The following is a 19474-nucleotide window of genomic DNA, read 5'->3' on the forward strand; positions in this document are numbered from 1 at the left end:
CACAATTGAGTCCAAAATTTATGTTCTTTAATGAGAAATTTGTTAAGTGAGTTTTGCCCCATTTTATGACTTTTCTTGCCACATTTGTTAAGTGAATCACTGCAGTTGTTAAATTAATAATATGGTTGTTAAGTGAGTCTAGTTTCCCCATTGATTTTGCTTGTCAGAAGGTTGCAAAAGGTGATTACATGACTCCTGGATACAGCAACTGTCATAAATGTGAATGAGTTGTCAAGCATCAGAATGTAAATCACGGGACAACGGTTGTAAGTGTGAAAAACGGTCATAACTCACTTTTTTCAGTGATATTGTAACTTTGAACAGTCACTAAACGAACTGTTGTAAGTCGAGGACTATCTGCGTAACATTCTGTGGCATGCAACTTAAAAAGATATAATTAGGATAGGCCTTATTTTTGAGGCCTTATTTGAGCTGCACCATAATGAAGTAGGTAGTGCAAGTAAGACTATTGTAAAGTATACTCTTTTATCACTTGACAAAGTGGCTTTGCAAAGATCATTACAAGGTCCAAATAAAAGTATCCAAGTTGCTATTCTATTAATTTCATAGCTAGTGCATCATATTTACAGGACCGTCTGCTGCCACCGATTGCCTCCCACCGACCTGTGCGCTCTCACAGGGAGGGACTCCTCAGGGTGCCGTCAGCCAGGCAGTGCCGGCTGGCGACACCCAGGGGAAGGGCCTTTTCTGTGGGGGCTCCCACCCTCTGGAACGAACTTCCCCCAGGACTTCGCCAACTTCCTGACCTTCAAACCTTTCGCCGCGAGCTTAAGACACATCTATTTATCTGCGCAGGACTGGACTAAAATTTTAAATTTGGTTTTAACGGGGTTTTATTATCTTATTGTAGTTTTAACATTCGGCCTTATTTAATAAGTTTTTTAAATTGGTGTTTTATTTTGTATTTATATGTATGTTTTATTAGGCTGTAAACCGCCCCGAGTCCCTTCGGAGATAGGGCGGTATAAAAATGCGATTAAATAAATAAATAAATGTAAAATTAATCACCAGTTTTATTAATCTCCTCCCTCATTTCCCCCCTTCCTGTTCCTTTCCAAAACTTTTTTTTTTTCTATTTCTACAGCAGGATCATTGGTTCCTATTTCTCACCTAGCCACTTAACCAGCTTTTTAATCAAAGTTTGTATACTATCTTTTCATTCCATAGCCTGCAAACCATAACTTTTCATCAGGGTCATTTCTCCAACCTACGTTACTTTTTATTTTCTGGGTGGAGATGAGGTTACCCCACCCCCAGTTGGATTGGCCAAGAAGAGATCCACAGAACTCAAAAGCCTACTTGTAACCTTGCCCGCTACACCTTGAGTAAGCTAAGAAGAGCAGGCTAACGAGCTGAAAAGTTTTTCAGATGGCAGAATTCTTCCTCCAAGGGCTGACTGGCGAATTTCATTAACTCTCCTGAATCAGCATTCCCTATTCTAGCGTCCACCGGACCTTTTTAGGACTTCAACTCCCCGTAATCCATGCCGATTGAGCCATTGAAAAGGCTTCCAGGCTGGAGCTGTCTGACTTGAGAGCCCTACTTAGCTAATGCCTCGTGGGAGGAGCGTCCGTCGACCCCATTGTCAATTTCTACTCCGGGTTGCAAACTTCTTCGGGAGAGGACTCCAGCTGAAGTTTCAGACAATGGGAGTTTATTTCAGCCTCATCTTTCACCCCCGGGCTCTCCGCGTCGCTTTTGGTTAAGGAAAGGAAAGGAAAGGAAAGAGATGCCTACTTCGGCCAGGCGACGCCGAAGGGAGCGAATTTCAGAAAGTTTGCCCAAGTCAGGGGAGGGTTCGCCGAGCTCATTGGAGGATGCTGGCTTCATTTGAAGCCTAGAAAGAGTTCACAAGCATAAACAGGAAAGCCTTACATCACTCTTGTGTCTGTGTGTGTAGGGGAGGAGCCCTGCCTGCTCTCCACTCGCCACTCTTTGTGGTCATGAATTGAGCGGAGGGCGCAAAGAAGAGAGGGAGAGATCTTCGCCTTTCAAGCCAGGCGAAGAAGCGCCTGCCAGAGGATTGCTTAGAGCGGGGCTCCTACGACTCACCATGCCCCTTCGGAGCGCTGAGGAGAAACCTAAGGATGAAATTGCTTTGGAGAGCTAAAATGGTAACTCCATCACACACACACAAGCTTCTTTGCGTTTCTTAAAAGGCTTCTCTGAACAGGCAGAGGGATTCCTCCCTTTCGGGACGCCGAGGTTTTATACTTTTTTTGAGAAGGGAAACGGCTCGGGCGAAGATCTGCTGCTTCCCAGTTGCTGACTTCCCAGGGGCGAAAAATTTTTTTTGAAGTCTTTTTTTTTTAAAAAGAAAAAAGCCCCCTGCGACTTAGTGAGAATTCGAGTTTGGAAACGACGCCGCCTGCAATCTAATTCTCCCTCTTTAAGTGTGGGAAAGTACGGCGCGTGGGGGTGGGGGGAGAAAGGAGGGAAATGAACGGGCTTAATAAGCTTTTGTACACATCTCAGAGGCTGTAGTCCTTCGTCAGTCAAAAAGTGTTATTTTCCTATATATATGTATGTGTGTGTGTCTTTTAGAATTGTTTATTGCAGTGATTAAACTGTAACCGTACAGCAAGTATAGTTAAGCTATATTTTCCTGAGCCCCTTAAACTTTCTGACATGCTAATTTTTTTTAAAAAAAATCTTTAATGGTGTTCTGTTAAACCGTATCTGGTTTTCTTCTCAAGTCCTGATTTTCTTTCTTTTTTTTAAAAAAAAGCTGAAATAAAGTCAGCTAATTGTTCCAGAGTTCCTGCAATCAGAAATGCCTGTGTAGCTTTTAAAGGTTCAGCTAGTGGTGCAGTTTAAATGCTGACGATAATAGTTATTGGCAATATTATATGTGTGTGTGTGTGGGGAGGGGGGATATTTCCTTATGAAACGATACCGCAGAACTATTTGAAATATGTATAAATCCTGGCTAGGGTGCCAGAGACGTTAAATGGAAATGCAGTTATCTTGCTATATATTCTAGCTTTTTCTCCATTGAATAGCTTGTAGTTTGGGGGAGATTTGGAGTATTATTGCTATTATTATTTTTGTATGCCGGTTGTCCTTTGGAAGGTCTCCTTTGAAACAAATTGCGCAGCAGCTGGCCCAAACACGAGGCAAATGGGGAAAATGACTTTGTTTCTATTATTATTACTAAGAAATCCAAGCATTTCCTTTCTTCCTGTGGCAGAGCTCAATCCAAGACTGGGGTGAAGAGATAGAGGAAGGAGCAGTTTACCATGTCACCCTCAAAAGAGTACAGATTCAACAAGCCGCCAACAAAGGAGCAAGATGGCTAGGGGTGAGTGAAAATGCCACTTTGGCATCTTGTAAAAGTGCTTAGTGGACTTTGGAGTCCCAGCTGAGAGCTGCATTCCAGGCCGCTGCCTGCCTATATACTATGCGTTGTGCTAAAGCCGGGTTTTCACACTACAATACTTTTTTCATACGGTGTGGGGGAAGTGTAAAGTAAGGATCAGTGTTACTTTTGGCCATATAATACATTACCACAGTTTCAGAACAAATAGAATTTTGTTTTTTAAGAAGATGGGGGAGTCCTCAGTAGTAGCTGAGTTGCTTTAGTGCAGATGTTCCAAAGTTTGTGCACGTGTGGGAAAACACTTGTGAATTACTGGCCTTCAAAGTTAGGACCGGTAATTCTGACCTAGGTGGACCAATTTTCATTTGTTGTGCTCCATAGTATCTTTTAGATAATCATAAGAGGACACTTTGGTAAAAAGTTGGCTCTGGTTTGGCAGTGCCTAACTGGGAAACTTTCTGTGGGACTTCTAAACTTCTCTGAACACATAGTGGATACAGATAGTATTTGACTTTCAACCACAATTGAGCCCAACATTTCTGTTGCTGTGTGAAGTTTTTGTTGCTAAGCAAGACAGTTGTTAAGTGAATTTTGCTCCATTTTGTGACCTCCCTTGCTACAGTTGTTAAGTGGATCACTGCAGTTAAGCTAGTAACATGGCTTCTAAGTGACTCTGGCTTCCCCATTGACTTTGCTTGTCAGAAGATCACAAAAGGTGATCACGTGACCTGTGACATTGCCATAAATATGAGCCAATATCCAAGCGGCAGGATTTTGATCACATGACCATGGGGATGCTGCAACAGTCATAAGTGTGAAAAATTATAAGTCACTTGATAAGTGCCATTGTAACTTCAAACAGTTACTAAATGAATAGTTGTAATTTGAGGACTACCTGTATGTATGCGCCTTCCTTTGATTTTGTATCTGCAGTTACGTTTGTTTGCCACTAATATGTTTTAAAATGGAAAGGTTATACTTTTCTGATAAATCAAATCAAAATGTGTATGTTTAGTATCAAGCTGTGCTTTACAGATTGAATCCAAAATTGGGATTAAATGGCAACAATTCCATTGGCGCAATAAGATACAATTTAATTAGATATGGCAATATATTTTATAGTTGGGCCAATTTTCTTTCAGTAGAGTAGAGCAGAAGTACTCAGAATTTACTTCCAGCCAATGTGATATATACAGTGGGGCAAAAAATTATTCAGTCAGCCACCAATTGTGCAAGTTCTCCCACTGAAAAAGATGAGAGAGGCCTGTAATTGTCATCATAGGTATACCTCAACTAGGAGAGACAACATGAGAAAACACATCCAGAAAATCACATTGTCTGATTTGTAACGAATTTATTTGCAAATTATGGTGGAAAATAAGTATTTGGTCACCAACAAACAAGCAAGATTTCTGGCTCTCACAGACCTGTAACTTCTACTTTAAGAGGCTCCTCTGTTCTCCACTCATTACCTGTATTAATGGTACCTGTTTGAACTTGTTATCAGTATAAAAGACACCTGTCCACAACCTCAAACAGTCACACTCCAAACTCCACTATGGTGAAGACCAAAGAGCTGTCGAAGGACACCAGAAACAAAATTGTAGACCTGCACCAGGCTGGGAAGACTGAATCTGCAATAGGCAAGCAGCTTGGTGTGAAGAAATCAACTGTGGGAGGAATAATTAGAAAATGGAAGACATACAAGACCACTGATAATCTCCCTCGATCTGGGGCTCCATGCAAGATCTCACCCCATGGGGTCAAAATGATCACAAGAACGGTGAGCAAATATCCCAGAACCACACGGGGGGACCTAGTGAATGACCTGCAGAGAGCTGGGACCAACGTAACAAAGGCTACCATCAGTAACACACTACACCGCCAGGGACTCAGATCCTGCAGTGCCAGACGTGTCCCCCTGCTTAAGCCAGTACATGTCCGGGCCCGTCTGAAGTTTGCTAGAGAGCATTTGGATGATCCAGAAGAGGATTGGGAGAATGTCATATGGTCAGATGAAACCAAAGTAGAACTGTTTGGTAGAAACTCAACTCGTCGTGTTTGGAGGAGAGAGAATGCTGAGTTGCATCCAAAGAACACCATACCTACTGTGAAGCATGGGAGTGGCAACATCATGCTGTGGGGCTGTTTCTCTGCAAAGGGACCAGGACGACTGATCTGTGTAAAGGAAAGAATGAATGGGGCCATGTATCGTGAGATTTTGAGTGCAAACCTCCTTCCATCAGCAAGGGCATTGAAGATGAAACGTGGCTGAGTCTTTCAGCATGACAATGATCCTAAACACACTGCCCGGGCAACGAAGGAGTGGCTCCGTAAGAAGCATTTCAAGGTCCTGGAGTGGCCTAGCCAGTCACCAGATCTCAACCCCACAGAAAACCTTTGGAGGGAGTTGAAAGTCCGTGTTGCCCAGCGACAGCCCCAAAACATCACTGCTCTCAAGGAGATCTGCATGGAGGAATGGGCCAACATACCAGCAACAGTGTGTGAAAACCTTGTGAAGACGTACAGAAAACGTTTGACCTCTGTCATTGCCAACAAAGGATATATAACAAAGAGATGAACTTTTGATATTGACCAAATACTTATTTTCCACCATAATTTGCAAATAAATTCGTTACAAATCAGACAATGTGATTTTCTGGATGTGTTTTCTCATGTTGTCTCTACTAGTTGAGGTATACCTATGATATGTATATGTATATGTTACAGGCCTCTCTCATCTTTTTCAGTGGGAGAACTTGCACAACTGGTAGCTGACTAAATACTTTTTTGCCCCACTGTACATTTGAATGTTGGATCATGACTTGAGAAAAAACCCATACAAATACTTAGCTATAAAGCTCCCTAGGTGAATTTGATCTTTCATTAACTTTCAGTCTAACCTACTTGGCAAAATTGCTTTGAGGAGGACATGGAGACATCTGTGTATGTTGTCTTGGCCTCATAGAAGAAAGGGAAAATATAGGTGTAAGATACATTGTTAGTGACTCACAACCCTGATTAATTCAAGTTTAATGGAAAGTTGCTTACAAGATTATCAGGATTAACAAAGTATCCAGCATGAACAAAAACAGTTGTCAGATGAAATGTTTCATCTTGCTTTCTTGCTGACTCCAAACAAGTTGGGATTAAGAAGACAGTATCTTTACCTGTTCGCATTTTAGTGACACTGCTAATTTAGAGAAACTAAGACTGATTGTTTTTGAACTATTACAATACTGCACCCTACTTGAATCATGACTCTCAGGAAAGATGGCTTGTACCAGGGAGATCCAGCTGGTGGACACATTTGAGATTTTAAGAATATGTGTATACTCTCACAAAATAACTTCAGAGGAGGTGTGTCCATTCACAAAACGGCCACCATAGCTAGTTTTAATACATACATGAAACAGATTGCTATCTGTCATTCCTTCTTCCCACTTGTTGCTGGTTTTTGTCTTCTTTTGGTGCAGATGGGTATTACTTCCAAAGAAAGTGCTGGATCCAGCTGTATTTTTTTTCCCATAACAAAGCTTGTAAACTACTAAGATAAGAGTTTAGCATTTTACTTTGGCAGTATGCCATTTCCCACTGTTTAAAAAAAAATCAAGTACGAAGCCTGATATGAATGTAAGTTGCATGCACAATAATGGAGATTATCTTGGTGTCCTAGATGCAGCGTATAAGAACAATGGAGGAATGGGATCACACCTTACTCCTATGCTCCCATACCAGCTCTGAAACTAAGGGATGCATAGATGTCAAAATTAAATAATGCTGTGCAGGCTTTTATCCTTCTTTTGGCGCATATATTTTGGAGGTTTATGCATACTGTGAGTTACTATGAAAAAGTGGCCAATATGAGTATTTCAATAAAGTAACTATTTGTTGTTAGTTGCGAAGTCGTGTCCGACCCATCGCGACCCCATGGACAACATTCCTCCAGGCCTTCCTGTCCTCTACCATCCTCTGGAGTCCATTTAAACTCATGCCTACTGCTTCAGTGATTCCATCCAGCCACCTTGTTCTCTGTCATCCCCTTCTTCTTTTGCCCTCAATCTTTCCCAGCATTAGGCTCTTCTCCAGTGAGTCCTTCTTTCTCATTAGGTGGCCAAAGTATTTATATACAAAGTAACTATAAAATGAGTATTTGATTTTATACACAGCCATCTCTGAATAAGTCTTACATGGTTATTGTGGGATTTATATTAATTTTATCCCACAACACACACATGCACAAACAAGTTTGTGTATAAAAAAAACAAAGCCTTGGGATTTTTACTATCTTACATTGAAAAAATTATAGGTTTTGTTTTGACTAAGGCCAGACTAGGTAAGATTAGGCAAATGTTTTAAGTTACTGAACACATTTGAAATCTTTTGTGGACATTCTCACTAAGGACTTGTGGTTGAAGAACTTATACATTTATAAAATGGAAGCTATTGGTAGATTTGACCACTCACAAAAGCCTCATTTATCAAAAGAGAAATTGGGATTGCTTTCTGAGACTTTCTCATTTCGATAGGCATTATTGAAAATAAGATGATCCTGTAAGCTAGTTAATTTATTTTAATATATACCTGTCAATTCATTATTGACACTATCTTGAAATATAATTTAAACAGCATCTTAGATTTTGTACTATGGTACAACCAAGTAAGATCAGCAAATTTTGCAAAACTTATAGACTGTTGCTAGTTTCTCCTTTTTCATATTCTGAAGGAGTACAAAGTGTTTTTAGCAGAACGGATGAATTCAAATCTGCTTCCTTTGGTGGCAGATTTCCCATCAATGCCTTCTGTTTATAGGGGGGGAAAATACTTTTTTAAAAATACAATATTTGCATATTTTTCACAGATGGCAGTTTTTGCTAGGGCTCAAGGCCACCAAGAGTGCTTCTATGTCCACTTGGTGAGATGCTTTACTTTTTGTATGAAGTTGCAGGAGAGAATTTGAAAAGACCTGTGATGGCTGATTTGGGATATGAAGAATGCCAAAATGTTTAGCCGGTTCAGCATTAATAATTTTGGAAGGGCATCGTGATTTTATTGAAGGCAATTCAGTCCAATCACGTCATTCTGAACCCAAAATAATAGTACTACTTGGAAAAGCAATCCTCTCTCCCTCTTTTAGGAGGAACTTCATTTGACTCTTCTGATTTTCTCGTTCTGGGCTGGAAGAACAAACTGTCCAGTGAGAATGCATATCTTCAGCCAGATTGACTTGTATCGGCTTGTAAAATGTGTGTACAACATGCCAAATCCCACTGACTCCTATTGAAATAGAATAGTGAGACAATAGCACATTGATATGAGACCCTGAAGTAATTGGTGTGGGGGAGAGGGAGATAGAAGCAACAGAGAGAATTAAGAGGAGAACTGCATGTCGAATATAGAATGACAGTGGGGAACACAGTTAAAAGTTTATTTCTAGAAGAAAATTCTCCATTTAGAGCAGTTTTCTTTATATTAGGGTCACCTCTGCTTTCTACTGTAATATATTATTCCTTCTCATACTTAGCTTTAATAGAAGCAACATAATTGCAAGAGAATAACTAGTTCTGAGATCAGCAATTCATAGTTCCTGGCCTAAATCCTTTACATTTTTTCATTTTTTTCTTGCCACCAATCCAGAAGCAAGAAGATGGCTTAAATTGGCTTAAACCTGCAGGAATTCATTTTGGGGAGCAATAAAAAGAGGTCGGGCCCAAACTTGCACACAATTCTTAAAAGCAGCCCACCATAAAATTAATCATATTTTGTAGTGAGGATTTTGTTATTCCTTTAGTTGATTTAATTCACTGTCAGCAATACTTAAAACTGGGAACTGCTAGTTTCCGCTTGGGTCAGCAAGGGATTTTTTTTAGTATAGTTTGAAATTTAGCCTTGTTTCTTTGAAAGGTTTCATTTCCTAGTCCTCCGTAATCTACTGTTCCAGGAAAATAACCACTTTTGTTTTCGTGAAGCTAGACATTTGTCTCTCCCTTTCAAGTTATATGCAAAATAGCTAAATGTGTGACAACTACATCCATATACCTATACTTTAGTTACACAAAACTCATGAGGGAAAAATATCAACTTTTCAGTTGAGCAGAAGATAAAATAAATGATTATAGATAGACTGATAGCTTTAGAATATTTAGAAATTGGTAATGTCTCAGTAATCTTTTTTTGTAGAATAAATTGTTATTGTAATTACTTTTTACAGTGTGGTATGAAGAGTTATAATTTGAGAGCCTGTAGAATCTTGTGTAAGAGTTGATCCACTATACAAATAATTGGATTCTTTTATTTGTTTATTACAGGCAGATGCCAATAGTACAAATGTTCTCTTTCTAATAGAGGTATTGTTCCTATTGTTAAGAACTTCAAAGGAAAAGTTTATGGGTGGTCTTTCTTCATACACTCCAGCTATCTTCCCCCTCAGATGTTCATGATATCTTTGCTCCAGAAGGTCTATCTGCTTTTCAGGAGGAGGTCTTGTGACTGTCCCCTCCCTCTGATATACATAAACGTAACTGCTTCAGATTTCACTTCCCTGTTCACTAGAAATCTCTCAATGGCTCATTGACATATTTATTCTAGATAAATAAGTCAGTCCGTGCAGATTATGTCACAAAAATGTTAGTGTTCTCTCTTGCCTACTTAGATACTTTGTGGTGCTTCATTTGATTGTAAATATATATTTGCTTAGTCTCGCTACATTGCAAAACCCACAAAATATATTAATGCATTATTATACAGTTAAGGAAAAAATATCTATGTATGTATGTATACACACAAACACACACACACACACACACACACACACTATGGACAGGTCAATTATTCAGATCCTGAGCCATCCTTTTCCTAACCTGCGAAGCTGCTCACACAAAGGTAGCAGAAATAAGTTTATTTGACAGAATTTAAAATTGCTACTGTATTTGGGTTCTTTGATATACTGAGATTAAATGTGGTTGAGCTGAAAGTATTCAACAATATAATCAGTTCTGTTATGATTTTAAGTAGTTTTATACAAAGGAAGGTGTTGTCACCTTGCTAATACTGCCTTGCTTTTTAAAACTTTGATAATTTGTTGTAGAGTAAATAAATTCGAGGAACAGGAAAAGAAAAGTTTGTAATGTGGAGAGAGAACTCTTGCTTATTGTGAGGACAAAGAAGTTTATAAACAGACATGAGGGTTCTTGTTTTCAGCTTTGAAACTGTATTTAAGGCTGTGCTTCCTACCACAGTCTTTCTTGGGTTAGTGTGCGTATTTTTCAAGATTTCCTGGACATACCAGTTTAATCACGTATTGCGCCTTGCATTTCTTGCAGTTCAACACTGACAGTCTGAACTTTTTGTGACTAGAAGAGATAAAATATACAGTATTTGAGTAGATATTAAAGACATGGTTCTTTTTCATAGGCATTGAGGAAAATTTCCTTTATGAAGAGTATACAAGTAGATTATTTTTGCCACATTTATTATCACAACATTTTAATTCTCTGAAACAATTTCACATAGGGAGAATCTGTGAAAAGCCAGCCACCATATGAATGAAAGGGAAGGTTTCATCTACCTTGTTCCATTCATTTACAGCCTTTCTTTCCTTTCTCTTTAGCCTTTTTTGCCCCATATCCCGTAAGAAAACTGAAAGTGTTTCTTGGTTCCAAAGCATTGCTTTTTTAATTGTTTCAGATAGTTGAAAGCTGGTTGTTGGCATTAAGGTATTGGACTAGGACTGTTGAGAACCAGGGTCAAGCATTCACTTAACCAAAGAAGATCCCTGGATAACTTCAACTCAGTCATTTTCTCTTAGCCCATCCTACCTCATTAGGATGCTAAATTAGGGATATATCGGAGGAGGGAGTGCTATGCCTTGACTTCTGGAGAAAGGTAGCATATAAATGGAAGAAATAGTTACCTTAAAACAGTAAAGAACAGGGACCTGAATTTTTTTTTGTTTCTCATCTCCTTCAATATGTTCTGATGGTACTTATTCTTGTCTGTCTAATACCATTTCAACCCACACCAAAGTTCCATTTATACAAGCTTTCTAGTCCCCTGTATTTTTTTCATTGTCTTTGGAAAAAATAAGGAGAGTTATTTGGGCCAAAATTACAGAGGGAGGTCTGGTCTTCTTTTTAGTAAACTCAGGAGTTAAGATTCAAGTTCTACTATATGCAGAACTCTGTACCCTCAGTTCTGTTACTTAGACCTGCTAGCAACTGGATATGTTGGAACTAGTTTCTAGAGCACCACAGTACATTTAATCATAATAGGATACTTCCCTTAAATAGCAAAGCTTGTAATTGAGAGATGTTTGGTCCCTAGAGTGAGAAAAATGCATATTTGTAGCATAATGGCCATGTATGAATTTGAAGCTGTTGGTTTATGTGCTCTTGGATATGTTTTCTTTGTTCAAAATAGTTCCCTGCCTTCTGAAAACATTGAAAGAGAGCTGTCCCGATGGTCTCATTATAGACAAAAGGTCTGTGAAAAGTTCACAGAGAACTGTGTTAAGCCACTTTTTCATCCATAGAGTGGAAGCCAGCTTTCCATCCCCCTTCGTGCCTTCTAAGATGGCTCCTAAGCTGAGGTCATATAACTAGAAAGCCTGCCAAGAGCAAAAATGTTTTCAAGTTATAGCAGTTCTCCTCTTCCAATAAATAAGTTGATACACAAATGTTGAATTCCTGAGCTGTTGTTTTAACCATAGTATTTCTGGTTTTATACTTGTAAACTTTTCCCATCATGTTTTGTTGTATTTGTGTGTACAATTGTAGAAAACTTTTATCATCTCTTTGGAAATTTAGCATGGGTTAGAAATCACTTTTTCCCATTCTGGAATGCTTTTCAAGAGCAAAATATCCAGAAGGTTATTCCAGAGAAATAAACTTCTCATAATGCTCCCCTTTTCAGGAAGATAAAAGTTTCACTTCACCCCACTGTCCCCTGCCTTTAGTAGAAATAAGCTTATGTTTCTTTAGAGAGGTGAATGTGGGACATAGATCACCCTTTCCCTGACTGGGCTGGGAAGTACATGATGCACATTTTGCAAGGCCATTTAGTAATTTTTTAAAAAGTGGAAGAGAAATAGGGATATCCATTAATGTAATACCAGATCACAGTTCATTCCTGACATTGTGTGGAAAAGAAGTTGGAATTCCAGAAAATAATGGGCCACAGCTACATGGATACGCCAACTTTTGCATTCTTACTGTATCAAGGAATCGTGATGAAACTGGTTCTCTCTCACATCTGTCATACTTGCCAGAAGGCATTCCCAACTATGTTATACTTAGGCCTGCAATATATCCCTTCCTTTGCCATGTTCTACCCCTAGCTTGGTTCTACCCAAATCTTCTGTAGAAACATCTGACACACCATTGGAAAGTGTAGAATATGATAGGTAGGCATTGTTGCATTCTCATAGATTGGGTGCCCAACACATCTGTTTCCTACTGGAGGGAAGCCTTAGCAAGTCAACAGTGCTATTTATTCATTGTGCTGTCTATTTAATTTCCATGATTTCCATGCCCTACTTTTAGACTTTGTCACATGTGCAGTAATTTATTTATTTGGAAAATTTATATTGTTGCCTACTCATTCATGGCTTACAGGAAATAAAAACACAAAATAAAAAATAAAATAATAGTAAAATAATAACACACAGAGAGAGAGAGAGAGAGAGAGAGAGAGAGAGAGAGAGAGAGAGCAATAACACACACTCATACCAGCCATTTAATGGACTCCATTTCACTCTGGGTTCCCCCTTCAGGGCCTTCCAAAAGAATGTCAGAGTGGGGGCCAGTCTAATTTCCAGAGGGATGATATTCCAGAGGGATGATATTCCAGAGGGAGGGAGCCACCACAGAGAAGGGCAGCCCCATTACTATTGTAATGTACATGTAAGTGTGTAATGCACAGAATCTATTTAACTGCATAACTATGTTGTCTAGCAGCTAAAAGGTTTTATATATAATTACGTGGATTGTGTATATGTTTACTTCCCTCATGTACTCATCATACGCTAAATAATAACAATAGTTATTCTAAATAAAATATCTTTGCTTGCTTAGGCCTGGTTATCAGTTTCAGAATTTTAGAAAGTCTTACACAAAGCAACCTAAACGAAAATTAGATGGGAGGAAATGTCACTTTTTGTGGTTCCTTAGTTGCCCTGCAGAAATGGAGAATGATAGTTTTGTTGCAATCATATTAATTAATTAATTTTGGAAACTTCCAGCAATTGCCAGTCTACCCACACTTAGGATAAACTTAAGAAAAAGGATGAATACCAAATGTTTCTGATTTATTCCTCCATCTCACCCCATATACACTTATTCTCCATCTTCTAATTCATCATCACTCTTATTCCTTTTATTTCAGTTTATAACTTATCCAATCTTCTTTGCTGCTCTTGCAAACTGCAATGCTAGGATGGCATGAAAGAGCAAAATGAAATTAAATTAAAGAAGTGCAAATTTTTGCCCAAAGATCCCTGCTACTCAATCATTGTGATATTTGATTTGTTTCTTTTCAGTGTCTTAAATAGCCCTCCTCTCCATTCAGGGCTGTGTGTAATTGTCAACATATCAACATACATGTTGATTCTGGTTTTCAGTTGGACAGTTTTGTTGGCATAACATGAGAAAATATGGGAGGCCTTTTTAAAATATCACATTGTAATATTCCTTAGTCTATTAACATTCCTTGGAAGCAATGTGCTCCTTAATGTTATAGAAAAAGCCTACTCTGAGATGAACTTGATTCCTAGATGAAGTTGCTAGTTTTTTTTTTCTGATTGAAATCTTTGAAATGGATCAGCATTAAAACCTAGCAGCACAGTCATATAGATGTGTATTCAAATATAAATCTGTTTGGTGGTGTTATAGTATTGATTACTTCTATCAAATACTTCATAAAATAAGTATCCAAGATAGTAAGAATAATGCAAAGAGAAAAAGTGAGTAGATAATGAATTCATCTAATCTTTCTTACAGTAGGAGTGTTCTGTTTTGATAGTGTTTGCCCAACAAACATCTAGTAGAAACATATTTGGAATCATATTCCTTTCATTTAGATTTATAATAGGCTTACAAATAGATTTTCCCATGGTTGAAATGAAAACTGGCCAAGGCAGTTAAGTAGAAATTGGATCTTCAGCTTTATGGTACTGTTTGTTTCTTTGTTTGTTTATTTAAGTTATACTTTGTACCTTTTCACTGTGAAGGGCTCCGCAGAACATGTAATAAAAAGTATATAAATACTCATATATAAAGCTTAGAGGTGCAAAAGACTAAACAATACTGTATTAAAATCGTAAACAAGATGGAGAAAAATACTGGGCTCATGGGAAAATAAAACATTTGTTTGCTCCTAATTTTTGTAAACTTTTCTTCAAAGTTGATCCATAAGATATCTAAGGTCTGAGACTGGGATAGACTTCTCTTGCCTGATGGCCTCCAGATATATCAGCAAGGGATTCTGGCATTGTAGCCCTCAAATATCTAAAAGAATCGGATTGCGAAAACTGTGTTCAGGTATACATTGTATAGTTTAATGAAGATGGTTCTGCTAGACTTTAAATAAGACTAATGTCGAACAGGATTCAAGGGTAGTATACGTTAGCAGGAAGGGGACTGACTTTCTATAATAGGCATAGTTGGTGTTTGCAGTACCTAGGAGAGTTCCTAAGGAAGACAACTCAACAATGGTTAGATCTCAAAGGTGAAGCCAGCTGCTGAATGCCCAAGCTCCTCTTATCAGTCAAAGATATTTAGACAGCTTGTTAGTTGATAGCTAGTTAGCTGATAGTTAAAGATCAATATCTGGAGGACTTCAAAGTGAGGATGATTTAATTCTGGCCTTTCCCCATGTTAAAGAAAAAACTTCATAATTATAACTTTTACCCTATGTTTTATGTTTTGAATGATTATGTAAGATACAGTTCTGAAAAATATAAATATGATTAGTTTGCAAGCTACTTCTCAAAATCATCACACTTTAAATAATTTAGAAGAAGCAGCTGGAATTAATACACGATCCCTCTCCGTATGACTTAATGAATCCCTTGTGCTACCAAGGGATTTTCTTCTTTTTCATACATGCAGCGATTTCCTTTTATAAGTCATGGGATTGTGTGCTGCAATGAAACATTTCATTTTTTTCAGCTTCATATCGCCTTTTGTGGGTAATATATTATTTTTAGATAATATTCTCTGATCTTTTGATTTTTCAGTTTTTAATTAGGAAACTCATAGGTTGCCCTTTTATTAGGTTGCCAGTTTATTAGAATGCGACAACTATTTCAACTTGAATAGGAATGTTTGAAAGAAACTAAACCAATGAAGTTAAACTTGATCAAGGAGTTGCCATCAAGGTGCGAATTTAGTGTAAGGCTGAGGAGCAAACTACATCCTTTTCAGTGCAGTAGTGAATCTTGAATCGTTCCACTAAATGTATGTCTATGGAAATTCTCAATCACCAGGTCAACGTTTCTCAAATGTGCTTTTTTTTTTGTTTTTTTCCCCCCCAAAAGGCAACTGGATTGCTTTTTCTTGAGGAAGAAGTTTTGCTTCTCATCCAAGAAGCTTCATTGGTTCTGGCAGGATGGTGGGACATGGAAGGAAGGACTGTCAGAACTATCCTTCGCTCCATCCACCATTCAATCAAAACTGATGAGAATTATTTATCTCCTATATATAGATGCTTATTTAGGTTTGACCAGAAATTATTATAAACTCTCTGCATGCAGAGATTACATTACCCAGAGAAGTTAATGCTCCTTCTGAATGTTATCTGCTGGAGGGGATTTGCAAATTGCTTGCCCTTCCAGCTATTTTTGATGGAAACTATTACACGCATACATGGCGTATGTCTCATTTTGTGAACCACATTTCCTCTCTGGCTGTGTTGGTTACCAAACTGTAGTTGGTTATTTGTTTGGTTATCGATATACATGCATACAGTATGTTTATAATGACTGCTGTTTGTTTGTTTTCTAGAAAGCCCCTTAATAATATAGAAAACTAGCAATTGCAAATTAATTATTTTAATCTTTTAAGTTAGTACCATTACTTTTCATAAAATTCTATTTTACATCATACTATTGGTTCTTATAGTTACAATATCAATATGAAATAGTTTACCTGCAGAGGTTTGTGATTATTTATTATTTCATATTATTTATTTTCCTTTATTCTATAGTTTTATTGAAATTACATAAATTTTGAATACTTTTATCTCCAAGATCTTAAATATACAGTCTTAGTGGTATTGATATCATGACTTTATGGTGTGTTCTATAATCTGAATTTGTAGTATTTATGTTAGACTGTTTAATCTTTTAATGACATGTTGTGCTGGTCAATTACTAAAATTTTATTTATTTATTTATTAAATTTTTATACCGCCCTTCTCCCGAAGGACTCAGGGTGGTTTACAGCCATAATAAAAAACAACAGCAATATACACATAAAACCATAGTTTAAAAAACTTATTATACAAATGGCCGAATTAAAACATTTAGAATAAAACCCCAAATTTTAAAATGTTAAAACATTAAAACTAATTAAAATCCTATTAAAATCCTATGCCAGTCCTGCGCGAACAAACAAATAGGTCTTCAGCTCTCGGCGGAAAGTCCGAAGGTCCGGCAGTTGCCGAAGTCCAGGGGGAAGTTTGTTCCAAAGGGTGGGAGCCCACACAGAAAATAAAATAAAATAAAAAGACGACTATTAGTAGTAGTAGTAGTAGTACTACTACTACTACTACTACTGTTGTTGCTGCTGCTGCTGATTGAGTATAAGGGCAGGATATGAATAAATAGAACAAGCATTCTATATTTAATCATAGAAACCAAACTATAAATTTGCATGTTGCTAGCTACAGTTTAATATGCACTACTTTTCATGCTGCTTTTGTTCCTTCTTAGAGCAGCAATCAAATGTATAAAATAAAAAACAAACCAACCAGTGTCTATTGACATAGTAAGTTCTAAAATGTATTTCATGCAAAAATCAAAGTAGATGCTGAGGAATTTTGAGGGCATTTCAGTCAGTCATCATTTTTATCCCCCGCCTTATCTCCGCCTTATCTCCACCCACAATTTTCGAAGCCAGGTGTAATATCAACTTCATTTCTTATGACCTCAGAACTATTGTTGACAATAGTCTGCATTTGCTGTCAGCTTTGGCTCCAGTGGAGCTTCAGGTCATTTTAGGCTGGATTTGGAGCCAAAAGAGGCCCACAGCTTCAGCTGCTAGCTGCTTGAGGAAGCCCTGCTCCAAACCCAGAGCTGTTCCGAGTAGCTTCAAACTGCTGTTCCAGCTTTGGCTGCTTTTGCTAGGTTCCAGCTCTGTAATCAGGGGGCTGGGGAGAGGGATGCTAGCTATTGTAATACGATTGTAAGCTTAATAACATTTTCTAAACAATTGAATAATAAATACCCCAAGAGATAATCTGTTCTTGTGAAACCAGTTACGTCCTTAGTTTTATTTTATTTATTTATTTATTTAATCATATTTATATACCGCCCTATCTCCCAAGGGACTTTTAGCAAACTTTGACAGATTTTAAGGTAGCATGACATAAATGACATAAAATAATCCAGTTAAATATCAGTTCTTAATTGGCTTATACCTGTTCTGACCTGGGCTTCCTGAGAAAACACATATCACAATCTTAGTCCCAAAAACCTCTCTTACTGAGCCGGCTGTGAATTATGGTCATTCACAGCCCATAATGATTCACAAACTGTCTGTGAAGATCCCGAAAGATGTCTGCTGGAGTTGACACAGTCATTCAGGGTAATGTTGAGAAGCACCCACCTTTATCTCCCTTGAAATGCTGCCAGAGACCTAATTGTCAATTAGTTTTGCAAGGCCAAATAGAGCACAGAGTCAAACGGACTTCTCAGAGCTTGAATTGACTATATGAACTAATTGCTTCCTGCAAAGGCTCACGTCCGTTTGCTCCTCTTTTATATCTTATGGGAGGGGCCAATCATCTCCAAGCCTTACTCCCTAGTTTCCCTTTTTAAAAAAACAAAATTGTTCTTGCCTTCTGGCAGCTCTGCGCATGCACACACTGGGAACAGACTCATACTGTTCTTCTGACTTGCTGATGTCAGATTCTGGAGGCTCCGGAGGCAGCATATAACTATCAGATGGCCCTGGCCCCCTCTCTTCCTCCAACGCAGAGCCCTCATCTGAGTCTTCCCCAGACTCCAGGACTGGCCCACATTTACTCCCCAACCTCCTCACACTCCGAATCTGTTGCCAGCTCTGCTGGCTGCTGGTGGGCCACAACAATACCATATAAAAAAAATCTTGCCAGACTAAACTAATGCAGGTAGTCTTTGACTTAGAACAGTTCCTTTAGTGACTGTTCAAAGTTATAACAGCAATGAAAAAAGCGACACAGCTATTTTTCACAATTATGACTGTTACATCATCCTCATGGTCGTGTGATCAAAATTTAGATGCTTGGCAACTGACTTATATTTAGAACGTTTGCAGTGTCCCAGGCTCATATGATCACCTTTTGTGACCTTCTGACAAAGTCAATGGGGAAGCCAAAATCACTTAACAACCATGTTACTAATTTAACAGTTGCAATGATTCAATAATAAGAAAGGTGGAAAAATGGGGAAAAAACTCTCTTCCTCTTTCTCCAATCTAGCTCCAATCTTGCCTCTTGTCTCATCCACTTCCTTGGTGGGGGGCAATCACTTCTTTCTTCCTGGGAAACTGCTGTTTCACTATCGTTCATCGCACCTTCTCCTACTTTGTAGACACAATCCAGAAGAAGAGCCCTAGGACCACTTCCAAACTCTGTTTCAGCTCTAACATTCCCAACTCCGGTCAGTTCCACTTCACTTCTGGAACACGACAATCCCCTCCCGCCATGAATCCTTGATCCTTGATGAATCCTTGGTCCTTGATCCAAAGCTTGGAGCTATAACCATGCTTATACCTATTCAGAATTGTATGACTTTGAACCAATTGTTCAATTAGGGCTTTCTCTCCTGAATTAGAGCAGCACTCAAGTTAAGCAGAGACATGAGCATTCAAAATTAGATATGTTGTAGGGAAGGGCATGAACTTTCTCAAAAAAACAAGAACAGCAGAGCTAAGTAAT

General features: G+C 38.3%; 1 protein-coding gene across 1 annotated transcript in view; it reads left to right on the top strand.

The window, feature by feature from the left end:
• Nucleotides 1-1669: 1669 nt before the first annotated feature.
• RGL1 (ral guanine nucleotide dissociation stimulator like 1) overlaps nt 1670-19474 on the top strand; it is a 109330-nt gene continuing 91525 nt past the window's right edge. Inside the window, exons 1-2 of the mRNA XM_058175527.1 lie at nt 1670-2135; nt 3212-3322. Coding sequence (XP_058031510.1) covers nt 2109-2135; nt 3212-3322 — 138 coding nt within the window. The 5' untranslated portion in view covers nt 1670-2108. The remainder of the gene's footprint in view (nt 2136-3211; nt 3323-19474) is intronic.

Source organism: Ahaetulla prasina, chromosome 3 (assembly GCF_028640845.1).
Source record: "Ahaetulla prasina isolate Xishuangbanna chromosome 3, ASM2864084v1, whole genome shotgun sequence".
NCBI classification, from domain to species: Eukaryota; Metazoa; Chordata; class Lepidosauria; order Squamata; family Colubridae; genus Ahaetulla; species Ahaetulla prasina.